Source organism: Colletotrichum truncatum (genome assembly GCF_014235925.2).
Source record: "Colletotrichum truncatum strain CMES1059 chromosome Unknown Contig_0011, whole genome shotgun sequence".
In the NCBI taxonomy this organism is placed as follows: Eukaryota; Fungi; Ascomycota; class Sordariomycetes; order Glomerellales; family Glomerellaceae; genus Colletotrichum; species Colletotrichum truncatum.
Genome location: NW_027222408.1, coordinates 767062 through 789117, shown reverse-complemented (window position 1 = coordinate 789117; position 22056 = coordinate 767062). Strand labels below are relative to the sequence as shown.

The 22056-nt window shown below is 51.2% G+C and overlaps 10 protein-coding genes across 10 annotated transcripts; 4 read left to right on the top strand and 6 right to left on the bottom strand.

The window, feature by feature from the left end:
* Window positions 1-61: 61 nt before the first annotated feature.
* CTRU02_214565 (chromosome segregation protein BIR1) lies at window positions 62-2987 on the bottom strand (the record flags this gene model as incomplete). Its single annotated transcript, XM_036730470.1, has 4 exons — window positions 62-2255; window positions 2305-2414; window positions 2468-2761; window positions 2826-2987. 4 exons carry the CDS (start codon window positions 2985-2987, stop codon window positions 62-64), a joined length of 2760 nt encoding a protein of 919 aa, XP_036577926.1.
* Window positions 2988-3696: 709 nt separating this feature from the next.
* Window positions 3697-5856, bottom strand: CTRU02_214564 (metallopeptidase; the record flags this gene model as incomplete). Its single annotated transcript, XM_036730469.2, has 2 exons — window positions 3697-3967; window positions 4022-5856. 2 exons carry the CDS (start codon window positions 5854-5856, stop codon window positions 3697-3699), a joined length of 2106 nt encoding a protein of 701 aa, XP_036577925.2.
* A 1429-nt stretch (window positions 5857-7285) lies between these two features.
* Window positions 7286-7908, bottom strand: CTRU02_214563 (myosin regulatory light chain cdc4; the record flags this gene model as incomplete). Its single annotated transcript, XM_070206266.1, has 3 exons — window positions 7286-7314; window positions 7372-7547; window positions 7652-7908. 3 exons carry the CDS (start codon window positions 7906-7908, stop codon window positions 7286-7288), a joined length of 462 nt encoding a protein of 153 aa, XP_070060040.1.
* A 1459-nt stretch (window positions 7909-9367) lies between these two features.
* CTRU02_214562 (ubie coq5) lies at window positions 9368-10353 on the bottom strand (the record flags this gene model as incomplete). Its single annotated transcript, XM_036730468.1, has 2 exons — window positions 9368-10280; window positions 10340-10353. 2 exons carry the CDS (start codon window positions 10351-10353, stop codon window positions 9368-9370), a joined length of 927 nt encoding a protein of 308 aa, XP_036577924.1.
* A 542-nt stretch (window positions 10354-10895) lies between these two features.
* Window positions 10896-11625, top strand: CTRU02_214561 (CoA binding domain-containing protein; the record flags this gene model as incomplete). Its single annotated transcript, XM_036730467.1, has 2 exons — window positions 10896-10989; window positions 11252-11625. 2 exons carry the CDS (start codon window positions 10896-10898, stop codon window positions 11623-11625), a joined length of 468 nt encoding a protein of 155 aa, XP_036577923.1.
* A 1883-nt stretch (window positions 11626-13508) lies between these two features.
* On the top strand, window positions 13509-14656 carry CTRU02_214560 (GPR1/FUN34/YaaH-class plasma membrane protein; the record flags this gene model as incomplete). Its single annotated transcript, XM_036730466.1, has 5 exons — window positions 13509-13771; window positions 13828-13917; window positions 13978-14204; window positions 14261-14445; window positions 14507-14656. The coding sequence occupies 5 exons, from the start codon at window positions 13509-13511 to the stop codon at window positions 14654-14656; spliced, it is 915 nt and encodes a 304-aa protein (XP_036577922.1).
* A 487-nt stretch (window positions 14657-15143) lies between these two features.
* Window positions 15144-16065, bottom strand: CTRU02_214559 (uncharacterized protein; the record flags this gene model as incomplete). The annotated part of the gene is made up of 2 exons (XM_036730465.1): window positions 15144-15987; window positions 16034-16065. 2 exons carry the CDS (start codon window positions 16063-16065, stop codon window positions 15144-15146), a joined length of 876 nt encoding a protein of 291 aa, XP_036577921.1.
* A 1251-nt stretch (window positions 16066-17316) lies between these two features.
* CTRU02_214558 (uncharacterized protein) lies at window positions 17317-17901 on the top strand (the record flags this gene model as incomplete). The annotated part of the gene is made up of 2 exons (XM_036730464.1): window positions 17317-17330; window positions 17397-17901. The coding sequence occupies 2 exons, from the start codon at window positions 17317-17319 to the stop codon at window positions 17899-17901; spliced, it is 519 nt and encodes a 172-aa protein (XP_036577920.1).
* Window positions 17902-18567: 666 nt separating this feature from the next.
* Window positions 18568-19659, bottom strand: CTRU02_214557 (cytidine deaminase-like protein; the record flags this gene model as incomplete). The annotated part of the gene is made up of 8 exons (XM_036730463.1): window positions 18568-18780; window positions 18833-18900; window positions 18958-18991; window positions 19041-19101; window positions 19153-19219; window positions 19269-19363; window positions 19432-19463; window positions 19516-19659. The coding sequence occupies 8 exons, from the start codon at window positions 19657-19659 to the stop codon at window positions 18568-18570; spliced, it is 714 nt and encodes a 237-aa protein (XP_036577919.1).
* Window positions 19660-21130: 1471 nt separating this feature from the next.
* Window positions 21131-22024, top strand: CTRU02_214556 (uncharacterized protein; the record flags this gene model as incomplete). The annotated part of the gene is made up of 2 exons (XM_036730462.1): window positions 21131-21411; window positions 21490-22024. 2 exons carry the CDS (start codon window positions 21131-21133, stop codon window positions 22022-22024), a joined length of 816 nt encoding a protein of 271 aa, XP_036577918.1.
* Window positions 22025-22056: the final 32 nt, after the last annotated feature.

Genomic DNA, 22056 nt, shown 5'->3' with positions numbered 1-22056 from the left:
TAATCTCGCAAGCCAATGCTCCCGACCACGCTCTACGCTATGCAAACACGTTCCTTTCACTCTACTCCGCAATCAGCCCTTCCAAAACATTCATGGCCTTGCTGCCCTCGCTCTCAAACTTGCTGACCATGGTCTCGCATTCCTGACGCAGCTTCTCCTCGGCCTGGTTCGCGTTGAAGTAGATCCATTCCTCGACCGTCATCCGCTTCTCGGGACTAGTGAGCTCTGTTCCCTTGTGAAGCAGTCGGTCGACCGGGTTCCTCTTCTCCGACTTTGCGGGTGAGCCAAAGACGAGGTCAATGTCCACCGGGTTCCAGGGCGTTGTGCTTTGGAGACTAGCCAGGGCCTTGCGCTTAGATGGGGAGTTCGGTTTTGCTGGTGTAGAGGAGACTGGTGCATGTGTCACCCGCTTCTTCGCCGTTGCTGTCCTTGCTGAAGGGGGTTGGTTCTCTGCATCCGAAGACTGGGGTGATGGCGAAGGCGAGACCGCTGCTTGACGAGCCGATTGGGCTGGTGAAATACGAGGAGTATTTCCTGACTGTCGTAGACTACGTCGTGCAGACGATGCAACCGCAGGTGACAAGGGCGCCGCTGGGATGCTCTTCTTCTTCTTCGGTTGAGGTGTTGGTTCAGGCGCTTCCGACTCTGGCTCTGGTTCAGGCTCTGTGTCGTCTTCCGGTTCGGCTTCCTCCTCCTCCTCCTCTTCTTCTTCTTCATCCTCCTCGCCAACCTCTTCAGGCGCCTCCTCGGGTTCGGATTCTGCCTCGATTGGTGCTGGTGTTTGCCTTGCTGAGGTGAACTCCTCTCGCACCGAGATCTCGTCTACCTCATCTTCTTCCATCTCAGAATCCTCTTCAGCCTGTTGAGACTCTACGGGCTCCTCAGCCTCGACATCAGTTTCAACTTCAGGTTCACGTTCAGCTTCAGCTTCAAGCTCAGGCAAAGGCTCAGGCTTAAGCCCCTCTTCGGGTTCCGGCTCCGCGACAGACTTTTCAGGCTCGATCATATCGACATCATCAACCTTGCTGGCTTCCAAAGAAGCACGAGCCTCCAGTGACTTCTTGGAAGGGCGGCCGCGCTTCTTACCAGTGCTTGTACGGGCGCTTTTTGTGGTTTTTGTGATAACAGTTGCAGTGCTGATCTCGTCCTCTTCCATTTCGACACCCTCGTGCGGCTGCTCTTGATCAACTGGCGCAGTCGGCTCAGCTGGTACAGACACGACTTCTTCTTTGACGGGGGCCTTTGCGGCTTTAGTCTTTGGAGCTTTCGTCTGCTTCGACACTTTTCGGGTGCCACCAGCCTTGGAGGCCTTCTTCGGAACTTCAAGCACCTCCGGCTCGTCAATAGTCATCTCAGCTTCGAGTTGCTTCAGCTCCTCATCAACAACCTCCTCGTCAGCAACATATGGCTCGACATCGAACATCTGGCTCTCTGTCGGCTCAGGGCTAGCAGCGGCGTCGATGCGAACGCGGCTCTTCTTGGCCTTGGACCCAGATACAGGGACCTTTTTCCTTTCAGAATCAGAGTCTTGCATGATGTCTTCGTCATCCGTCAATGGGCGTTCCAAATCTGCCTCAAGCTGACGCTCAATCGCGTCATCGTCCTCTGGGAAAGCATCAGGTGCAGCGCGCAGGGATGCGGTTGAGGCCGTTGACCTCTGCGATGTCCCTGAAGCCTTTCTTGTTCCTTTGGTGCCGGAAGCACGGGCAGTCTTGCGGCCCTTGGGAGCCTTTGCTGGCAATGGAGCATCAATGATGCTAATATCTTGCTGTGATTGTTCGATGACAGAGTTATCGGGGGTTGCCTTTGCGCGACCACGGGGTGCACGCTTCTTTGGAGCAGGCGCCTCAGAGACGGTGAGGGCAGAATCATCTATGTCGTCACTGGTCCGCTTGCGGCCTCGTGCGGGTTTCGGGGGCGGGGGTGGCATTTCCTCGGCTTCCATAGGCTCGCTCTCTACAACCTCGACAGGCTCGTCCTTCTTAGCCTTGGTCTTTCTGGTCTTGGCGGTTGTTGTAGCCTTCTTGGCACGAGTGCCCTTCTTGGTGGCCATCGATGCTGTTGTAAGTACGCTGTCGTCGTGCTCTGCGGGAAGGTCGGTGATGTCTGATGCCGCCGTGGCTACGGATTGAACAGATAACCTTGCCGTTGTCTTGGAGCCTCGAGCTGCCTTGCCCTTGGTCTTCTTAGTTGCGCTGTACTGGTCCACGAGGGCGAAGTATGGGCAGTCTGGTGATCTGTTGTAGTGTTCGTCCCTGTTTTGATGTCAGTAGAAGTTTAGTAGAACAAGGGGGAGGCACTGACATGGGCTTGTCGCCCTGCTCCCATCCGTCCAATGCAAGGTCGCAGTAGGTGCAGGTCGCCATATCATTATACTCAAGGGAAGGAGTGTACTTCCACCCTGCCTCGGCGAGCTGGAAACAGTCAGTATAAAGAAGCCACAGAATACACACACGAAACGACTGACCTGTTTGGTCTTGCATTTCCAGCCCCTCTTTCCCTCATGAGGCCACCGTCCACCAAAAGTTGCCTTCCTGGCAGCGACCATACGAGTACTTGAGGGGTCTTCTGTTGCCATGTCTCCAATGTTGGCCTCAATGCCTGCAACAATGGCCCAACCACAGTTGGGAGAATGCTTAATATGCTCCTCAAGCGGTTTGTCGCCCTCCTCCCAACCGTCTAGAGACTTGTTGCACAGGAAACAGGCGACATTGTCTGGGTTATCGGGGAACGGGAGCCACACGAAACCTGCTCTTGCAAGCTGGGGCAAAAGTTAGCGCGCTAGGTCCTTATTTCTCACAAGGCCTTTCGGCGGGTAGACATACGTCCTCAGCCAAAAGGTATTTCGCATGCGGCCAGGTCAGGTTCTTGGGGCCCTTTGTCGCACCGGATGTGCGTCGTTTTGGAGCGGGATAGGCTTGGTGAAAGGAGCCCAGGCGACCCTCGTACGTGAAGTACTCGTCAGAAACCTCGCCTTCGAAAGCCATGGTGATCGCGATCTCGTTTCAAAATTGGCAGTAGGTCAAAGGGTTGACAGAATGGTATCAGTCGCGAATCGTGAGCCGCGAAAGGGTTTTGCGGAGGGATAACGGAACGGCGCGTCGGTCGCAAGAGGCAAAATATTAATCGCAGCAAAGATGCATTGGGCCGTATAATTTCGAGATAAAATCGCGTCTGCGCCGTGGGGAGGTAGCAATGCTAGAGGTGTGAAGGTTAGTAGCGAGTTGGTTGTTGAAGTCGTTGTGTGTGTGGGAAAGCGCAACGATGGTCCTAGTGACGATAAAAGCGTTGGCTGTAGTGCGATGTGCCGGGTAGGCCTAGGCGTGGGTTGGATCGGCAAAACCCAATCGCATTGGTCAGTTTGGTCGCGTTTGTTTACATTCGATTCTCTGCTTTCCCGTTGCTAGTTGGCGCTTGGTGGGTCTGGCGGGGTGTGGCTTGTTTGACACCTGAGTCCGGCATGGCTAATGGCCCGTGGCTGAAGCTCAATTGTGGCTGAAGCATAAGCCTTCATCACAAATTTCCCTTTCCGATGAACAGGCATTTCGTTTAACGTAAATCAAAAAAATTCATCAAGAGATTAGTCAGTGTATTTTGACAGGACATTTTGCCTGGGCGATCACCTAAAGTGAACAAATGCTAGAAATATAGTTACAACATTGACTGCTCCCTAGTTTTCACTTCATTTATTGTTGTTCACTGGGGGATGCCCAGCTCCTTGTAGAAGGCCTCAGTGCTAGGCTTGCGGCCCAAGAACTGCTCCAGGGTCAACATCTCATCCTGGCTACCGCCCTTCTCCAGAACGGTGTGCCTGTAGCGGCGACCCTCCTTGCCGTTCATGGGATCAGCCCTGAAAACCGAGTAAAACATGTCGGTGGAGTAGACTTCTGATGACAGGTAGCCGTAGTAGCCAGCGTCGTAGCCACCGATAAGGTGACCGAAGCAGGCCTGTCCGTTGCCCCAGTTGCTGCGTTTGTTAGAAACATCTCTTTCAAGAATTTCAGAGGAAGTGTGTACGTACTTGTTCTCGCCCTGAGCTTCGGGGCCCTTGATTCCAGCAATCTGGCCACGAAGCTCGTTGTAAATCGCCGACAAGTCCATGTTCTTGATCTCCTCGTGACTCTTGGGGGTGTGAACCGTCATGTCAAAGATACCAAAGTGGAGCTGACGCAGGTTGAAGAGGGCAGCGTTGACATGCTTAGTGGAGATCTGCTTCTCAATGAGATCATCGGGAATCTTCTCGCCGGTCTGGTAGTGGTTGGAGAGGGACTTGATGACGCTAGGAGTCCAGCACCAGTTCTCCAGCATCTGAGAGGGGGCTTCTACAAAGTCCCTAACGGTGCTAGTACCGTGGAAACGGCTGTAGGTGCAGCGACCAGCAAGGTCGTGAATGCCGTGGCCCAGCTCGTGGAAAAGCGTGACAACTTCGTCGTGCTTGAGCAGAGAAGGCTTCTTGGGCGTGGGCTTGCTGAAGTTGCACACGAGGGCAGTAGCAGGGTATCTGCGAGAGCCGTTCGCTTGCAGGTAGCCGGGTTGCAGGTTGAAGTTGGCAGCATGGCCGTACTTGCCCTGGCGGGGGTGCAGGTCAAGGTACAAGTAACCAACGAAGCCATCTCCCTCGGAGGCGTCATCCCAAACGCTGAAGATGATGACATCCTCATGCCAGGCAATGTCCTCGGCCTTGCCAGTGGGGCTCAAGGCAGCACGGTCCTCGGGCTTAAGCTCGACGAAGACGAAGCCAAGCAGCTCCTCAAAGATCTTGAGCATACCAGCAATAGTCGAGGTAATAGGGAAGTACTCGGCAATCTTGTTCTCATCAATACTGTACTCCTTCTCGATCATCAACCGGTCGTAGAACTTGTGGTCCCACAGGTAGTAGTTGCCGTCGTTTGATACACCGCGGGCCTCAGTGTCAGCCTTCTTGAGTTGAAGCAGGTGCTCAACCTCCTTGGCACCACCAGCTGCAAGGCGAGAGCGGAGGTCGCCCAGGAAATCTGTGACGGTCTTGGAAGTCTTGGCCATCTTGTCCTCAATACGGAGGGAGGCATGGTCGGGGTATCCAAGCATGCGAGCAGCCTCGTCACGAAGGATGATAGCCTCCTTGAACAGAGGGACGTTCTGGTTGCACTTGTTCTCGTTCTGGATGAAGAGCTTGCGCCTCGTCTCGGGGTTCTTGGCGAACTTGAGGGTAGGGAAGAGGTCGGGGTACTTGAAAGACAGCTTAAGCTTGCCCTCGTTCTCGCCGGTGCCCTTCTCAAGGCCCTCAACGACGTCCTCGGGAACACCATCCAGCTCCTCGGGGGTGAACCAGATGCCGCCATTCTCCTCATTGAGGTTCTTCTGGAATTCGATCTGGATCTGACTGAGACGCTTCTTGATCTCCTTGAAGCGGTCTCTCTGGGGGCCAGCAGGCAGACCCAGACCCATCTTGATGTAGTTCTTGTAGTCCTTCTCGAGCAAGCGCAAGCTCTCAGCATCCAGGCCCTCAGAGTCCTTGCGGTTGTGGAGAGCCTCAATCAGCTTGAAGACATCCTCCCTCATGTTGACTTCGATGGAGAAATCATCCATGATCTTGTCGGCTTCGGTCGAGGCCTCGCGCAGAGCAGCATCTCCCGAGACGTACTGGTAGAACCCAAGGATTCTGGTAGACAGTCCGCTCTCGTTCTCGTCCTTGGCGATGGGACGCATAACATTCTCGAAGGTAGCCTTGTCGGTAGGAATCTCAGCAACGAGCTTGTCGAGAAGGGTACGAGTCTGGTCGCAGATCTTCTTGGAGTCGCCGACGATGGACTCCTTGGTGCCCGTGAACACGGGAGGCGCCTGGGGCGGCGACTTGTACTTGTCGGGGACCGTCATGGCGGCGGTCACCAAGGGACGATATGTCGCGACGGAAGATGTGGCAACGAAGGGAACCTGGGCGGGTTTGAATCGCAACTGAGCGAAGAGAGAGGTGATTCTCGGAACTGCTCGCGGGGCCGCCAGGATGAAAGATGTGACGATGAAGAAGAGAAAGAAGGTGAGGGAGAGGAGGGGTAGGCGCTTGAAGAGTGCAGTCGACGCCACGGCTACTGGACGAAACACGGTTCGATCAGTCGGTCTGGTGGTTGTCGGGGGCGGGGTGAAGAGGGGGGGGTGATGCGGCGGTGCAGGATAAGCGCGAAAGGATGCAGGTGGAGGATGGTTCGGTTAGACGATGCGGTCAATCGGGAACGAGGTACTTTACAGTGCTGGTAGGGTCAAGTAGAGTTCAAGGTCAAGGCAGATGAGCAGTTACGCAAGGAGTGGACTGAGGGTGGTGACTTGCAGGAGCTCAAGCGGGGGGGGATGATGTGTGTAAGTGGATGGGTAAAGGTCACTGGCGGGTAGTACGTCTTTGCACCTTCCAGTTGAGGCTGCCAGTGGTGTCAACTACCTGCGTCTGTTGCGTCAAAGCTCCCGGCGCTACCGCATCCGCCCCACGGTGAGGCAGGCGGGGCGTCAGTTATCATTAGCTATATGGGTTTGGTTTATAAGGGATCACGAGTGCTAGAAAGACATCGAAAACTTTGTCAAAGCACTCATATGGTTTTATAAACACTATTAAGTATTTACTGAAATTATTTACAGTCTTCAATGGCAACAACCGAACATGTTGAAGAGGCAGCGTCTCCTACGGATACTTACTGGGGTACCTATCCGAAACTGGACCCTTTGTCTGCAGGTCCAAATGCAGGCCAGATCGCCTGACAAGCGAGAGCTTACGTAAGGGTATTACACTCACCATTTTTGCGGGGTTCATCGTTGCTGGGTTAACTGTCTTACGATGGGTGGCTGATGACATTTGACTGCCTGTGATCATGGACAGTGAATGCATGGGCATACAATGTCCATGATATCTACAGGCATGGACTTTGGACTTCAGGTTGTTCAGAAATGACTGAATGGAAAATATAGGCTATTGTTACAAACCACATTGTAACAGAAAACCCAATAACCATGACCATGTAAACTCAGGAATATCCAACAGCATACTGGTATCAAAGTGTTTATTTCTTTTTCTTTCTTTTAGTATCGGTTCTACAAGGCCGTATGTTTACCGGAGACGGTCTCTACTGAGCCAACTCCGGAAGTACTCAAATTCCAGTCAACGCAACGCAAAGCAAACGCCATCCCATCGTGCCAGCCATGCAAATGTCTTCGTAAGCTGCTTGCCAATCCAGTCCGCCCATCCTCTTGTGTATTTCGTACAGCTCGCTCGCTCAGTCGTAGTGTCTCCCAGCCGTCCACCGCAGGATAGGCAGGCAATTTAGTTGGCAAGAATGGTTCGGACAAGCTCTGTTATGTCGTTAGCATCTTTCCGACCTTCCACAGATAAACAAGGTAGCGACATACCAGTGTAGTTGACCTGGCCAGAGCTGGTGTCGACAGCCTTGAGCAGCTCATCGACCTCCTCGTCCGACATCTTCTCGCCGAGGTTGGTGAGAATGTACTTGAGCTGACCGACGCCGATAAAGCCTGTCATGTCCTTGTCAAAGACCTGGAAACCGCGGCAGTACTCCTCGGGCTCGCCGGGGTCGCGGAAGCCACCAGGGCGGTTGAGAATGCGCTGGAAGGTCTCGAAGTCGACTATCACATGTCAGTCATCCTGTTCCTTCTTCATCTAACGTTTCCCCCGTTCTCATCCGAAGCCGCATCGCGCGCGATGATGATATTCTTGGAATCGTGGGGTTGAAAGACGGGCCACTCACAGTCGCCTCCGACGTTCTTCTCGAGGTCGCGGATCTCGTTGATGGTGGGGTTCTGGCCGCAGGCGCGGAGCAGGTCGCCGAGGCTGTCGAGAGCGACACGGCCGTTGCCGCGCTTGTCGAACAGAGAGAAAGCCTCCTTGTAGTTGGTCGAAGCCTGAGCGTCGTACTGGTTAGAAGCCATTTTGAATGTGCGTGTTTGCGCGAAAGATCGCAGTATTTTCGGTATTGAATCAAAAAGTCGGATGACGTTTTTTTTCGGTAGGAGGGGGAATGAAGAAGTTGGCGCGCGAAGAGTGGGATTAAAAAATGAGGCGGTTTATGCGGTGGGAGAAAAGATGGGAAGGGTTGGGAATGTCGTGATGCAACCGGTACCAAAAGTAATCAAGTGCTGCTGATCGGGCTGTTTTCCCCCCCTTGAACCTGCGCTGCAGCGCAGTCCAATTACTGTGTTTAGGGTGCTCCTGTTGGCGGGTGGATGGTCGCATGTGTCTTGCTTCCCACTGCAATTCCCCTTCTACAAGGTTCGCCGCTGAACCAACCAGGCGCTAAGGCAGGTTGTTGGCAGCAGTCAAAGGGGGCAAAGGCAGCCGCTGAATGGCTGGACTGGTCCCCTTTGTTTACATTTCAAAGGAAGGGTGGTGGGGGAAAAAAAACAAAACAAGAAAAGCAAGGCAGAAAAAGGGGGGTGGGAGGGGGAACAGCAAAACTCACCATTTTGGTCTATGTAAAGAGGTACTGGTACTGGTAGGCTCAGTAAATCAAAAATAAGTGACTTTTTTGGACGGATTGAGACGAAAAGACAAAAAATCAGGACGACGGTGAGGTTCGTGATGGTGTTTCCTGGAGGTTGATGTATGGCGGTCGAAACACTTTATGTTCCCTCCCTGCCAGCCCAGCCTGTTGGACCCCCCTTCCCCTTTGGTTCTCTTTATTCTGGCCTTATTTTATCCAATGTTCAATTTTTTTTTATTCAAAGTCAAGGGCCTCGGGCATTCCCAGTCACCGTTATTCATGCAGTTCGACACGGGCGGTGTGGTGTGTGCCTGACGCACTATTGAAGAGGGCCCCCCCTGGACACTTCAGCGGTGCACACTATGTTTTGCTGGCTGACCGCCCTGTTTAGGACACCTTTTACCTGGTAGTACTACGTAGAAGGGAACTTCGGCACCCCCCCAAAACTCTTGAAACCTGACGGGGCAACGAGGGGGCCCTGGGGAGTTGGTAGGGATTATAGGGGGTCAGTGCTGTGGCCCGTGGAAGAAGCCGAGCCATGTGGGACCCTCTTTCAATACCCGACCAGAGGCAAATGGGCCAATCAGATGCTCCCAGTGTCTTTCTCAACCCATGACCGCCAGCACCGCTTCGCCAATTATTCTGTCATGGCTTACGATCCGTCGCCGCCTTTGCACAGCACTATCTATGTGTATTGACCTCACATTATGCGCCCAAATATGTATATGAATTATCATTGACACTGACATTGAACGAGAACAACCGTCTTGGCGCCTTATGATCGCCCTCACACGGTTCGTCCCGAGTCTCCTTGCATCCAACCGACACAAGCCTCGCAAGCGAGTCATTCCTCCACTAACCAGGCACAAGCACAGCCGCCTGGTCTATCTATGAAAGATATACACTCTTCACTTCCTCTTGGCTAGGATTATCGTCGTGCCCCAGACCGCCTCGACCTCAATGTCCCGCCACTCCTCACCCTTGGCCTTCCACTCCGGCACCGTCTCCAATAGACGGTCAAACAATGCGTCGGCAATATCACCCGTTCCGCCCTCCGCTCTGCTCTTGACCTCGGGATGCGCATCACGCCAGCCACGGTACGCGCTGAAAGTCCGCACATAGCCCTCGAACTCGCCGAGCTTGAGATTCTTACGTTGCCACGCCGCCTCGGGCGCCACGTCTGCGCCGATCTGTGATGTCTTGCGGTCGGGGTCGTAAATAATCCGCTTCACCTTTTCCCACTCCGATTCCGGAGGCACCACCACCGAGAGATTGTCACGGAGAATCTGTCGTCCCGGCTTCTCCCAGTACTGTCCCATTGTTTCATAGGGAAACTGGGCGGATGCTTTGCCCTCGCCGTAGCAAAAGTGATCAAATATCTCGTTGACTTCCGGGTACCCGATGAGGATGTTGTCCTTGTAGCCCCAGAAAGCGAGCGTGCCGCCGCTCTTGACGATGCGGGCCAGCTGCGGCCAGACTTTATCGTAGTTGAACCAGTGCGCCGCCTGGCCCGCTACGACTAGGTCGATTGACTTGCTCTCGATGAACGAGAGGTCTTCGGAGCTGCCCTGTCGGAACGTGATCTTGGGGTCCTTGGTCGACTCTGATGCTTGCTTGATCATGCCGGCGCTGGGGTCAATAGCGATGACCTTGCCGAAATGAGGGCTGAGCTCTCGAGAAATGAGGCCATGGCCACATCCTAGATCCAATGCCGTGCCGGTCGCTGACTTGGTGTTGCGATATGCCAGAATAGTCTGGTAGAGTGATGCCGGGTACGATGGCCGGAAAGCCGCATAACCAGCAGCGGAAAACGACGAGCGTCTGTATTCAATGTCAGTTTTCATCTTGCGTGATACTCTTGAACGCGTTATGTTACATACGCAAATACCGACATTATATTCGTGAACCGTCGTTGAACGTGAGTGTTTGGAAGTTGGTTGTAAGAGGGTAATTCGGCAATCAGTAGTTAATGTCGTCACTGGTTAGTCTGGCCTTTTTCTCGTTACATTCCTCCATGAAGCAGGCGACGTCTTGAATTTATCAATCCCCTTCGGCTGATCCTAAGGATATCACGGCATCGATAGCCGGCTCAGGACGGGGGTTGCCACACAATGTCTACCAATACATTGAGCAGAAAATCAAATGACTAATGTTCAAGCAGTGGACGATCCGCCGCCGTGTCAATGCAATCGCCGGCGACGAAAGTCCCCATAATTCCAGTGAGCCTGTGCCGCTCTCCGCATATGTCGGCCTCGGCAGTCCCGTCGCCATCGTCTCCACCCTGACGTGCTCGGAGCTCCTTATGGCATGGAGATTCGAAAGCTCCGAGCCGCCTATACCCCTCATCTCCGACCACCTCGCTTTTACCTCTAAATCCGTTTCCTTCGCTTTCAATCGCATCCATCACGATAAGAAACGTCTATAGAGTTGCCCGACATGACGACCGAAGCAGCGGCCCGTCGTTTTTTCTCCTCAAAGTTCATCGCCGTCGTCGGCGCGAGCTCCAACCCCGCCAAGTTCGGCCACAAGAGTACGTTTTGTCTCCGAGTTGCCTGAGCCGTATCCATACATTACCTCTCTCTCAGTTTACTACTACATACTGAGAGTTCACGGGCTTCATGGATCACTCACATTAACACACCCTCGCTTCCTCCTCCCTCTCTCTCTCTCTCAATTCAATCTCACTCCCGCTGCGGCTCACAAGCTCAACCCCTCCCCACGCAGATCCCTTACCCCTCGCCAATATCATCACTGAAAAACCTACTGACAATCCTCCCCCTCCCTCCCAACAGTCTTCGCCTGGTACCTTAACCATAACATCCCCGCGACGCCCATCAACCCGACCTCCAACACGGTAAACGCCCTGGGCAAGGACCACCCGGCCATCCCTAACCTTTCGGCGCTGCCCAATCCCAAGGAGACCTCCGTCTCCATCATCACCCCGCCCTTCGTCACCCTCAAGGTCCTGAAGGAGGCCAAGGAACTGGGCATCCCCGCCGTCTGGCTGCAGCCCGGCACCTTTGACGACGCCGTCATCGAGTACGCGCGCGGCGAGGGCGGCTTCGAGGCTGTCGTCGCCGGGTTCGGTGGCGGCACCGTTGGAGGCGAGGGCTGGTGTGTTCTCGTCGACGGCGAGAGGGCCCTCCAGGCCGCGGGTAAGCTGTGATAGCCGCCATGCAGCGAGCAAAAAAAATCAATTGGCGGCATGACCAATTCATGTTTACTACGAGATGAATGATACGAGACTAATTCGTTGCTACTCCTTCTCCCTCTTTTCTTTTACCGTGAGCATGACTTCAAACTCTGCATGAAACCTCTTGGGTCATCTGTCGTGAAGAAAGCCGCGTTGGCGAAGCTATACCGAGATAGCTCCGTCTTTTTTGTTTCTTTTAAAGTTGTGACGGACCCTTCGTCTTGTTGGCACTGCATGCCAGGACCAGGTCATCCCACCCATCCCCCCATTCCATAAAAATCCTCCGTCGCAGAAGAGTCTTGTAGTCAAATCGGATGTCTTGGGATCTGCCGTTAGTTATTCCTACGGTGTGGTCGAGTCAATCTGCCAAGACTGGGGTAAGAAAGCAAGCTAGCGAGCAAGTTTGTCACTCGGTCAGCGGATCGTAACTGAGCCTCAAGTAGCCAGTCCATCACGACTAGACCACCGGGGCATTTCCTGCTACTTTGTTTGTCTAACAAACCAAAAGTCGCTCTTCACTTCAACGGTCAATTTCCTCTTTCAATTTCTTCAGTCCGTCTCACCCGATCTCCCCTATCCAAACTCCCTGTTCATCCTCACTGTCATGTCATGTCATGCAATACCGATGGCCCATGGACCACCACACGCACACGCCTCATCCGCTACCCCGACTTCTGCTCCATTGATCCGTCTGCCCTTAGCTTCCCCCGCAATTGAGACGGATCCGCACTAGCTGAAGCTTCATCCCCAAACTCAACCCCCCAACCACCCAATCCTGGCTTAGTTGCCTTCTCTTAGGCGACGACTATCGTCTCCAGGACATCTTCCACTTGATCCATCCCGCAGCGCCTAGAACAATACTCGGGTCGAGGCAATAGTTGGCCGCTCGTACTACTGCAAGCCTGGTGTCTTCTCGCTTGCTCCAAAACGTGTGTTGTTCACTCCCGACTGCTAGCTACTCTCATCCCGCGACGTCCCAATTCGGTAAGCCCGTGTTGTTGGCCGTCTTCCACGTTCTCTGTCTGCTAGCAACTCCCTTAAGCCGCTTCGAACCACGGCTTTCAGTCCGTTTCCCTCCTGCGGGACAAGGCAAATAAGCCTCAACGAGGTGGAAATCACCCCATTGACTCGCCCTTCCAAACATCGCAGACATGGCCGCACGGTGTGGATAAGTCTCCCCCCCAGGTTGTTTGACAGGAAACTTCCCAGAGACAGCAAACCTCTCACCCCATCGGTCTGGGCTTCACCCTCCATCTCCAGACCTCCTTGAGCCCCAAACATCGCTCTACCCCAGGAGTCTGTCGCCGTCGACGAATCATCCGGCCCCCCCATCCTGCATTCTGCATCCCGCATCCTGACACTCCCATGCCAGACCTTCGGGTTGCGGGACCATCCCTTTTCGCCGAACTGTCTTTCTGCAGCCTCTACCAGTCGCCCTAGTGAAGACCCTCTCTTCCAGCACAGTGTCTGTATGGACTTAAGAGACAACCCTCACAGTTCGATCGTAGACACGCATTGTTCTTCTTCGTGGCATCCTGGAGTCGTGTTGCCTGCCCTCCTACTGGACGAGGCCTTGCCAACATGTCCCCATGCCAAGATGCCCCGGCCATCTTACCCCCCCGTCCGGTGGTTTACATCCTGGAATCCTCTTTTAGAGTGTAAGGCAGCATCGGGGGGTCTAGGATTGCTATGCTCGCCTGGGCCTTCATAATGAGCGCTCTGGCATGTTCATGTCGTCTAATCTCGTGTTTCCCGACATCTCTTGTTGCATTCTCTCGTTGTTCATCCAAACCTCACTGTATCATTAGCCATCGTTGTATCCAAAAAGGGCACCAGTGAAAAAGAATTCAACGATAATGGACCACAAAGAACAGATCCACGAGATTCGCTCCCATTCCACCCATAACGGCCATCACCGTCCCCGCGCGCCGGTCCCTCACGGCTATGACTACACCGACGAGTATATCGCTCCTCAGATAAGCCGCGACGAGGCTCTGAGGAGAGTGAAGACGGCCGGGTCCATCTCCATCTCGCCTGAGCTATTCGAGAAGCTGTACCTATCGCCGCAGAACAATGTCAAGGGCGAGCTGCGGAAGACCTTTGGCAACCCAACGCCAATGTCAGTCCTCGCTATGTGTCTCTTTGTATGAAGTTGTGCAGGCTGACGGTTATCAGTGCCATCATAGGCTTCCTCATCTCTTTGACTCCTCTGTCCTGTGACTTGATGGGTTGGCGCGGCGCAGGTGGGAGTGGTGCGGCTGGCATGTAAGTCTGACGCTTCCCATATCTTCCCTGTCGACATCAGGCTGACCTCTCTTCGTCCAGCGGCTCCTACTACTTCTTTGGCGGTCTGCTCATGTTCGTCGGTGGCCTTCTCGAATGGGTCCTCGGCAATACCTTTCCCTCGGTCGTCTTCACCACCTTCGGCGCCTTCTGGTTCAGCTTCGGCGCAACCTTGACTCCGTCCTTTGCTGCGTTCTCGTCGTACGCTCCAGCGGGAGCTAAGTCTGGGGCCGAGGGGTTGGCAACTAAAGGCTTCAATGCCAGCTTCGGTGAGTCTTGAATTTCGCAATTCCGTAGTCACATGTGCTAACCACTGAGGTGACAGGCTTTTTTACCCTCGCGATGGCCATGATATGCGTCGTCTTCCTCGTCTGTTCGCTTCGAACCAACTTCGTCTTCTTTATCATTTTCCTCACCCTTACCGCTACCTTTGCTCTCATAACCGCTGGGTACTGGTTCCTTGCCATGAACTACACGGCCAATTCCGCCTTTGCTGCCCAACTTCTCGAGGTGAGTCTCTTCTGCTTCTTGTTGATTGATGTGCTTCAGAGCTAAATTCCGGGTATCGTAGGCCGCTGGAGCATGTGGATTCGTCGCGTGCATGGCAGGTTGGTATCTGATCTTCGCCATATTGCTTGCGTCGCTGGATTTTCCAGTGGAGCTGCCTGTCGGGGACTTGAGCAGAGTAATTAGGGGCAAGAGCGAGATGAGTCGAGTTTGAGAACAGAGAATGCCCAAAGTGGAAGTGTTTATTATCGGGAAGGAACAGTAAGTATTGCCCAGCGTTTATTGGAATGTATGAAAACGCGACAACGTAGTCAGTTACGTTAATAATATCATGTAACCTATGAAATTGAACATTGACATCTACACAAGATGTCTTTGGATAATTTTCTGCGAGTGCAGGCGTAATGTAATCTAAGGAAAATTTATTCGCCTGCCAACGGATTCTTCGCTTTTCGTCTTGGTTCCGTGCTTCAAGAGGGTGTCCAGTCCGCTTCAGGACGCAAGAAAATTAAGAGTTACTTCATTCACCAAATACATAAGTAGTCAAAATGAAGACATCATTAGCTTGGATTTTGGTTATTGCTAATGTCGAGTACAGGCGTGTACTATGTACCATCTCTTATTCTCAGCTCCTGGCCAAATCTGTGTCAACCCATTTACTGTGTAACTTCGCCCAAGCCAAGCTCGATTTGCTGGCATTACTAACGTGAGGGTGACCAAGTGCTGCCTTTTCCATCCCATGGCTCTCCCATGATTTGGTCAAAAATCGTTTGAGGCGTTCCCAAAAGCAAGTCTGTTGCGAAAGTCGGTAAACCTTTAACCATTTGAGTGACGAATCCACACTTCTTGAGCCAGCCGATTTTGACGATGCAATAGCGAAGCACCAGATTACGAAGCCCATCGCCATGCAATGTATGCTCGTAGACGTAGCAAACCAATTTGCGGACCGCTTTGAGGACGTGTTTATTTCCAGGAGCCAAGAGCAAACTGGCGCGTATGCGTTTCAAGCACAGTTCCTTGAGCTGTCCAATTGCATATTTATCGGCAAGGGTGTATAATTTGGCATGGAACATGAAAACAACATCATGGCCGGTAACATTCGCGTCCATCATCTCGGCTGCGTAGGTTGCCTTGCCGATTGATCCGTCCCAGCTCTTCTTTTTTTCCTTTTCGAACACTGCCTTGCATAAGGAGTAGATAATTGGCCTGCGGTTTTGACCGTCGAACTTCTTCATCCAGTCAGAGATAGATATAGTCTTTACCACACAATCTTCTTCGCTGTCGGCTTTGGTGCTGGTCTCAGGCTGACTAGCTTTCACAAGTGATGGGGTAGCGTAGTCGCCGTTATAAGCAAAGTCCACCAGGGCGAGGAAGATGGAGGTTTCCAAATCATCCCAAACAACCCTTGCGTCAATTGACTCCTGCATGCCGCCGGTGAGCAGTGCTCGAAGTGGTGCAGATAGTCGAGTAAAAGAAGACTCGTGAACACTGAACTCGACTCCAGGAGTGCCAATGACGAACTTGATGAGCCGTGATTGGAAGATGCTACCACAAATCAGCAAACAACTCCCATAAATGAGGAGCTTCATACTCTTCCAGTGCTCTCTTGCGCTTGAGAGACATTTTGCTGTGGGCTGTCAGCAAAGAAGTCGCTTTATAGGAGATAGAATTTTCGGGTTCCTCTTTTCAAAATTCAAGAAATTTGAAAAGGAAGGGGAAGAGATGGATATGTTGAGCTACCTACCACGTGTGGAAGGAAGACTGCCTGGTTGTTGAACCACGTGACAGGCAGGCGGCCCCTTAAACTTGCAACCTGATATGGCAACGATATGAAGAATGGGCAAGAAGCATCTAGTAAAATTCAGATGCATGACACTTTCCGAGCGGTTGGCTGAATCTTATCTAGTCTCCAATTCACTGCATTCACGACCTCCACCTTTTTAAACACGCTCCATTTTGTGTCAAAACTTTGGAGACATCTTCGATCTCTCAGGTATCTTCTTGAAGACAGGCCTCCGCTTCTTTACGGTCTTTTGGGCCAGGTAATGTTGACATGAGTGCAGCTAGCACCGACGATTTCCCTTCAGTCTTTCCAAGATATCCTTAACCAGAGGGGCCAGCAGTTTTTCATTTGTTGCGATGGTAAATGCTTCCATTTGGCTATCCATGGGCATTGTGAAGCCTATCCCCGGAAGACTACAAAATAAACAAAGCCTGCTCACATGAACACAGATTATCAAAAACAGGTATCCCACTTCCTTTTGTGGAGGTTGTTATGGAAAGCAAAATCGCAAGATTGAAACTACTTTACCTAATCTCGATATCGTCCATCTCGCCGTACCAGTTTGAACACTTGAGCCAAGAAAAAAGCTGAGTTGGGTTGTTTCGAAAAGCCTGTGGTTTTGTCGACGCGGAAACTGGTCCACACCTTCTCATTCTATTAGTTGAGCTTTCCTTTTTTATTTCAACAACCCACCCCGCTGGAGGTTCCATCTTCGCCAAGACCTGATCATAACATCTTTATAACAGTGCTTTCTCAAAACTTCACACCACGTTAACAATCCACTAGCCCCCTCCAGTCGTGGTATTGGTGTGCTGCGACCGGGGAAAGAACCATAGGCACTGTTTCTGTTTTGGCAGTTTCCAATTCCATGCAGGCATCCGTGTCTGACTTGGGCTGCCAAAATCAATCTCACCAACTACATTCCGCCGATTTCATCAATTATACAAATACACACCACACCATATTACTTTCACCATCATCCAAGACCAGCATCTCCGCCCTGAAACTCTCTCAAGTCCTAAATAAAACCTCCGACAGCTGGTCAATCATCTCGCATGCTTGGGTAGTCATAAAAAACAACCGCAACCAACATGGACACGGAGAGGTGCGTCAACTTTCACAAGATAAATATGAGCCTCTCGAACCAAACTGACCTGTCTGGTTCCCATAGTGTTTTCACTTCGCGAGTATTTAAGTTCGTCATCGGAACCGAGAAGAGGGAGTTTCATGTTCAGGAGAAGCTCATCGTCCCACACTCAAACGCATTCACGAGGATGTTCAGTAACGGAATGAAAGAATCCCAACAGGGTTTGGTTGTTCTCGATGACGTAGAACCCGCTACTTTCTCGAGCTTTCTCTCATTTGTCATATACAACGACTATAACGTTACGGGGTCAGAAACACATAGAGAACAGCAAGTGGAGGCCGATGCGAATCAGAGCCTCCTGAAGGACTGCGAGTCTCTCCAGGATCGTTATTATCCTCACTCAAACCGCCCCAATTTTATCAGAAAAGTGCCAAACTTGATGTACATCGCTTTACTCGTTCGGAGTGGAGATCGAGGAAGATGCTACGGCCCTCCAGCTGGCTCGCCTGATTCTGGACTGCTTGGGTTTGACGTCATCCGGGACTTCAAATCGGCAAATCTTTTATACGGTTTGTTCGCATCATATTAAGCTCTATATCTTTGCGGATAAATGGGACATTCCAAACCTTAAGAGACTTTGCCTCCATAAGTTGCACAGATGCTTGGTCATGGTCAAGCTTTCCTCCACTGGATATAACTATCTTTTCGACCTTACTGCTTTAGCATATTTGAACACTACACCTGGTGATAATTTACGAAAAGTGTTTACGCAGATGTGTGTTGCTGACATCAGCACGGTACGAAGCGCGCCTGGGTTTTCCCATCTTGCCAATCGGTTTCCTGAAGTGGCAGTCGACATTATAGTAGAAGAGCCGAAGTACGACAGAGGACGGGTAGAAGCCCTAAGTGACATCAAGTCCAAGTTCAGGGTGCCTTCACAATGAGAGTCCCGTCATCTGACAAGGATATTGAAGAATACACGACAATGGTGTGGCAGCGCAGGTAAAACTTTGGAACTGGAACATGATATCAAAGCAGTTTAAAAATGCAAATTAGGGCAATATGGATCGATTTCATAGAAATCAAGTACATAAGAGAGATTATTTTTTTTCCTACTGCGACTGAGTGCTTTTGAGGTTTCTCTCCAGCATCCCATCGCGAAGAGATTTCTAAATATTTCTTCTCGCAGCAACTTGTTGAACAACGTTACTTGCAAAGAATATAATCCATCTTAATGCCTCCGAAACAAAAAGCTTCACAGAGCATCGTAGTCCCGTCGGGACACAGTGACATTAGAGCAAGTCGTTCCTCCTCTAGTTGCGCTTGGAACCCTGAAACATTCATTCGGACAAGGCGCGCTGGCATTGTATTGCCAGGAGAAAAGGGGGTCCGTCTCGTTTGTCAGAATTTGTCCGATCATAACAGTTTGATAACCGGGAAGTTGACGAGACTGCTGGAAGACGTCGTACTTGAGAACGATATCAGCGAGTTGAAACCAACACAAATCAAGGATAACTTACGCTACTCAGGGTCATTACACCCCAACCGACGTTGTAATTGTGTTGAATTGTTGTGCCGTATACGTACTCTGTGGCATTTTCTGTTAGCATTTAGCCCCTATGCTGCGCGAAGTTGTTCAGATAACCTTTAAATCCTGCCCATCGAATGGCACTTGCACACTGCCTACTGTTAGTTTGCGTGCTGGCTTGAATGATACTAGGTTCAGACCATTGGACATGACTCAGCATTGGTGTAGATAGAAAGGTCTCCCCATGCCGCATAGATTTGCCTTGATTATTGTTAGAGAAACGGTGTTCACTCACTCCGAGAATAGACTTACGATGGCGTCAAGCCCTGCTCCGTGAACTTGGCAGTGCAGGCATTGATGGCGGATATCTCTCCATGGACTGTTTCACGTTTAGCCCTCAGGTCGATCCATTTGGCCTCGCAGCATACTTGTAGGGTCTCCGGTCCTGAAATTTGCGCCTTCACAAACAATCTCGTCACTGGTGTGGTTGACAATTATGGTGCCAAAAGCTGCAAAGGGGCAGCTGGAAGCTTTTAGTCAACAACACTGGGTTTTGCACTGCAAGGTAGAACAAAGTTCTGGGATACTCACGGCCCGCTTTGCCGGAAGAGGGCTTCGTTAGCCTGCAAAATTGTGAGCAAGGGTTTAAGTTGGCCCCGGGACTTGTTTTCCAACCTTTCTCATGTACTCGATCCGCTTCTCGGCCGGGATCGAGTTGACTGTTAGACCAGACATATTTTGGTCATCATTGGGGATCACGAAATGTGCTGAGCAAACACTCAAAGCACCCAGCGCCAATAAAGTAAACGATCTGAGCATGCTGGATAGTTTTCAACTGTTATAAATTCTAAGAAGAGAGTGATTGGGTGATAGAGAACTTATGCTGTACTTGGGTGTGTTGGCGATTGAATATCATTTCTCAATTTATACTCATAGAACTATCACGTACGTACTGTGGTCTGCAATATCCGTAGAGATAAGGAGTTCGGCACAAGGCGGGGAGATCAGAACCCCAGGAACCAGCTTTCCGGATAACGGTCCCATAATGCGGGTAAATACCCCGCTAAGGGTCCACATTTGTGGAAGAAGAATGTTGTTAGAACCCTTTCTCTTATCAACTCCGAGTTGCAGTGGCTACTTGGCGTGCATTGGCGGCAGATGTGAGGATCTGCTGAATGATTGCGGAGAAAGACCAGATGATAAGGTATCGGCGCGATCTGCCGATGTCGGTTAGGCTTGCCCGGAAAGTGGATACACGAGAAACCGTCTCATGATTTGGGTCAGAAGGATAGGATAACGCATTAAGTATCTTTTATAGAATAAAATGACTATGATAAGCTTGACTTTGTGCTCTACCGCAAATTTGCCAAATAGCTCTTAAGTGAATATATCAGGCATTTAAAAGGATGTCTAAGTAAAAAAGTATATGAGTGATTGTGTCTGCCAGAGTTAAGGACAGTGAATTTTGAAACTGCGAACTCCTAGGGTATTTCTCGATATAGCTTATTGATAGCTTAATGATCGGAAAGAGATATGCATTTGTGTCTGGAAATAAAAAAATATTTATTTGATAGTGAAGCCTTGCTAACAAAAGTCTATGACTAGATCCATTTCTGATACGTGCAGGTTTGCCCGAATGCTGTTACAAGTATAATGCAATTGAGTATTTGTTGTTAGAACCGGTAAATGATGTCTCTATTGCAAGACTCAAGTCGGAACTGAATCTGTATTTTAAACAAAGAGATTCCTTCATGTCCCCACAGCAATAAATATGGCTGCCGAGATGCTACATCACGTAGGTGTATACCTTAATGGTTGCGGTTCTGTCTGCGTCCAGGATGTTCCTTGATATTTCTCTTCTAACACGCGAAGCCGTTGTGTGTTGGTTCAATAGAATGGAACGTCATGTCATTCCTGCGTTTTGTGATTAACGCCTGCCGATGGGGATTCTCACCTAGGTAATCAACTGAACTCACCTAGACGAGTCAGGTCTATTCAGTATAGTCCAAACCAAATTAGGCATCTCCCGAAATGTTAAGATTTCATTGATTCTCCACGTAGGTCACATGCGGGAGTTGCGAGATGACTCGCGCGTAATTTAATACATACAAAAGATAGCATGCCGCCATACCCCATTTCTTTTCTTCTTTCTGGATACCACGGAGTACTCCTGACGCCCAAAAACCTTTCGTATTTAGCTCGTCGACACGGACGCAGCTCAATCGATTTTCTGGCGTTGCCACGTGCGTCACTTTCGCATGTCAAGTTTTGGTCTTTCATCTACACGAAAATGGCTGCCCACGATGTAATAACCGTGGATATTCCCTATGTCAAGCGAAATGACGAGGGCAATATTCCGAACCATGCCCAAATGTTTTCACACGAAGCCGAATTCCTTGACTCGCAGCCGGCCGCGGTCCGCAACGCCCGAACAACGACGACCAAGTTTTCGATATCTACGACAGGATTTCAATACGCGCGGCTAGACGAACCTCCGGAGATCGACTATCTGGATGACGAACGAGTGAGACAGATTTATTTTCCGCGACTAGAGAAATTGCTGAAAGAACAGTATGTCGTTCGGGAGCTTTCTGAAAATGCGAAGTTTTAGTCGCGGTTGACTGACGAGAGCTTTCTCCAAACTCTTAGACTGGGTGCATCAGAAGTAAAAGCCTTTCATCACGTTGTGCGCAACGTGACATATGAAGACGGGATGGCCTATACACGCAAGCACCGTTGTCCTGCCAGACGACCGCACGTCGACGTCACCAGCAAATTCGCGCCTATTTTGATGAGCTGGGATTGTCCTGACATGCATGCCGATGTGCACACTAATGGGAAGCACTGGCAAATGGTCAACGCGTGGAGGCCGTTGAAGACTGTGCGCAAGAACCCGGTAACCGTGGCCGACACTACGTCAATGGCCTGGGAAGACTACTTGACTGTTCCCCAACCTGAGGTAGGTCCTGGAGTCGAGGGTTACTGGTTGCAAAAGCCACAGGGTGCTGAAAGACGTCATGATTGGTGGTACATGGCCGACCAGACGCCTGAGGAGGTCTTGCTTTTCCTACAGCATGACTCTGAGGGAGCACAAGTTGTGGCACACACCTCGTTCTCATTACCGGGACCCGCTCCAAAAGAGCCCAGGGAGAGTATAGAGGTCAGGTTGTTTGTTGTTTACTAAGCATGAAGTTGCAACAGGCGCTGTCAGATTTA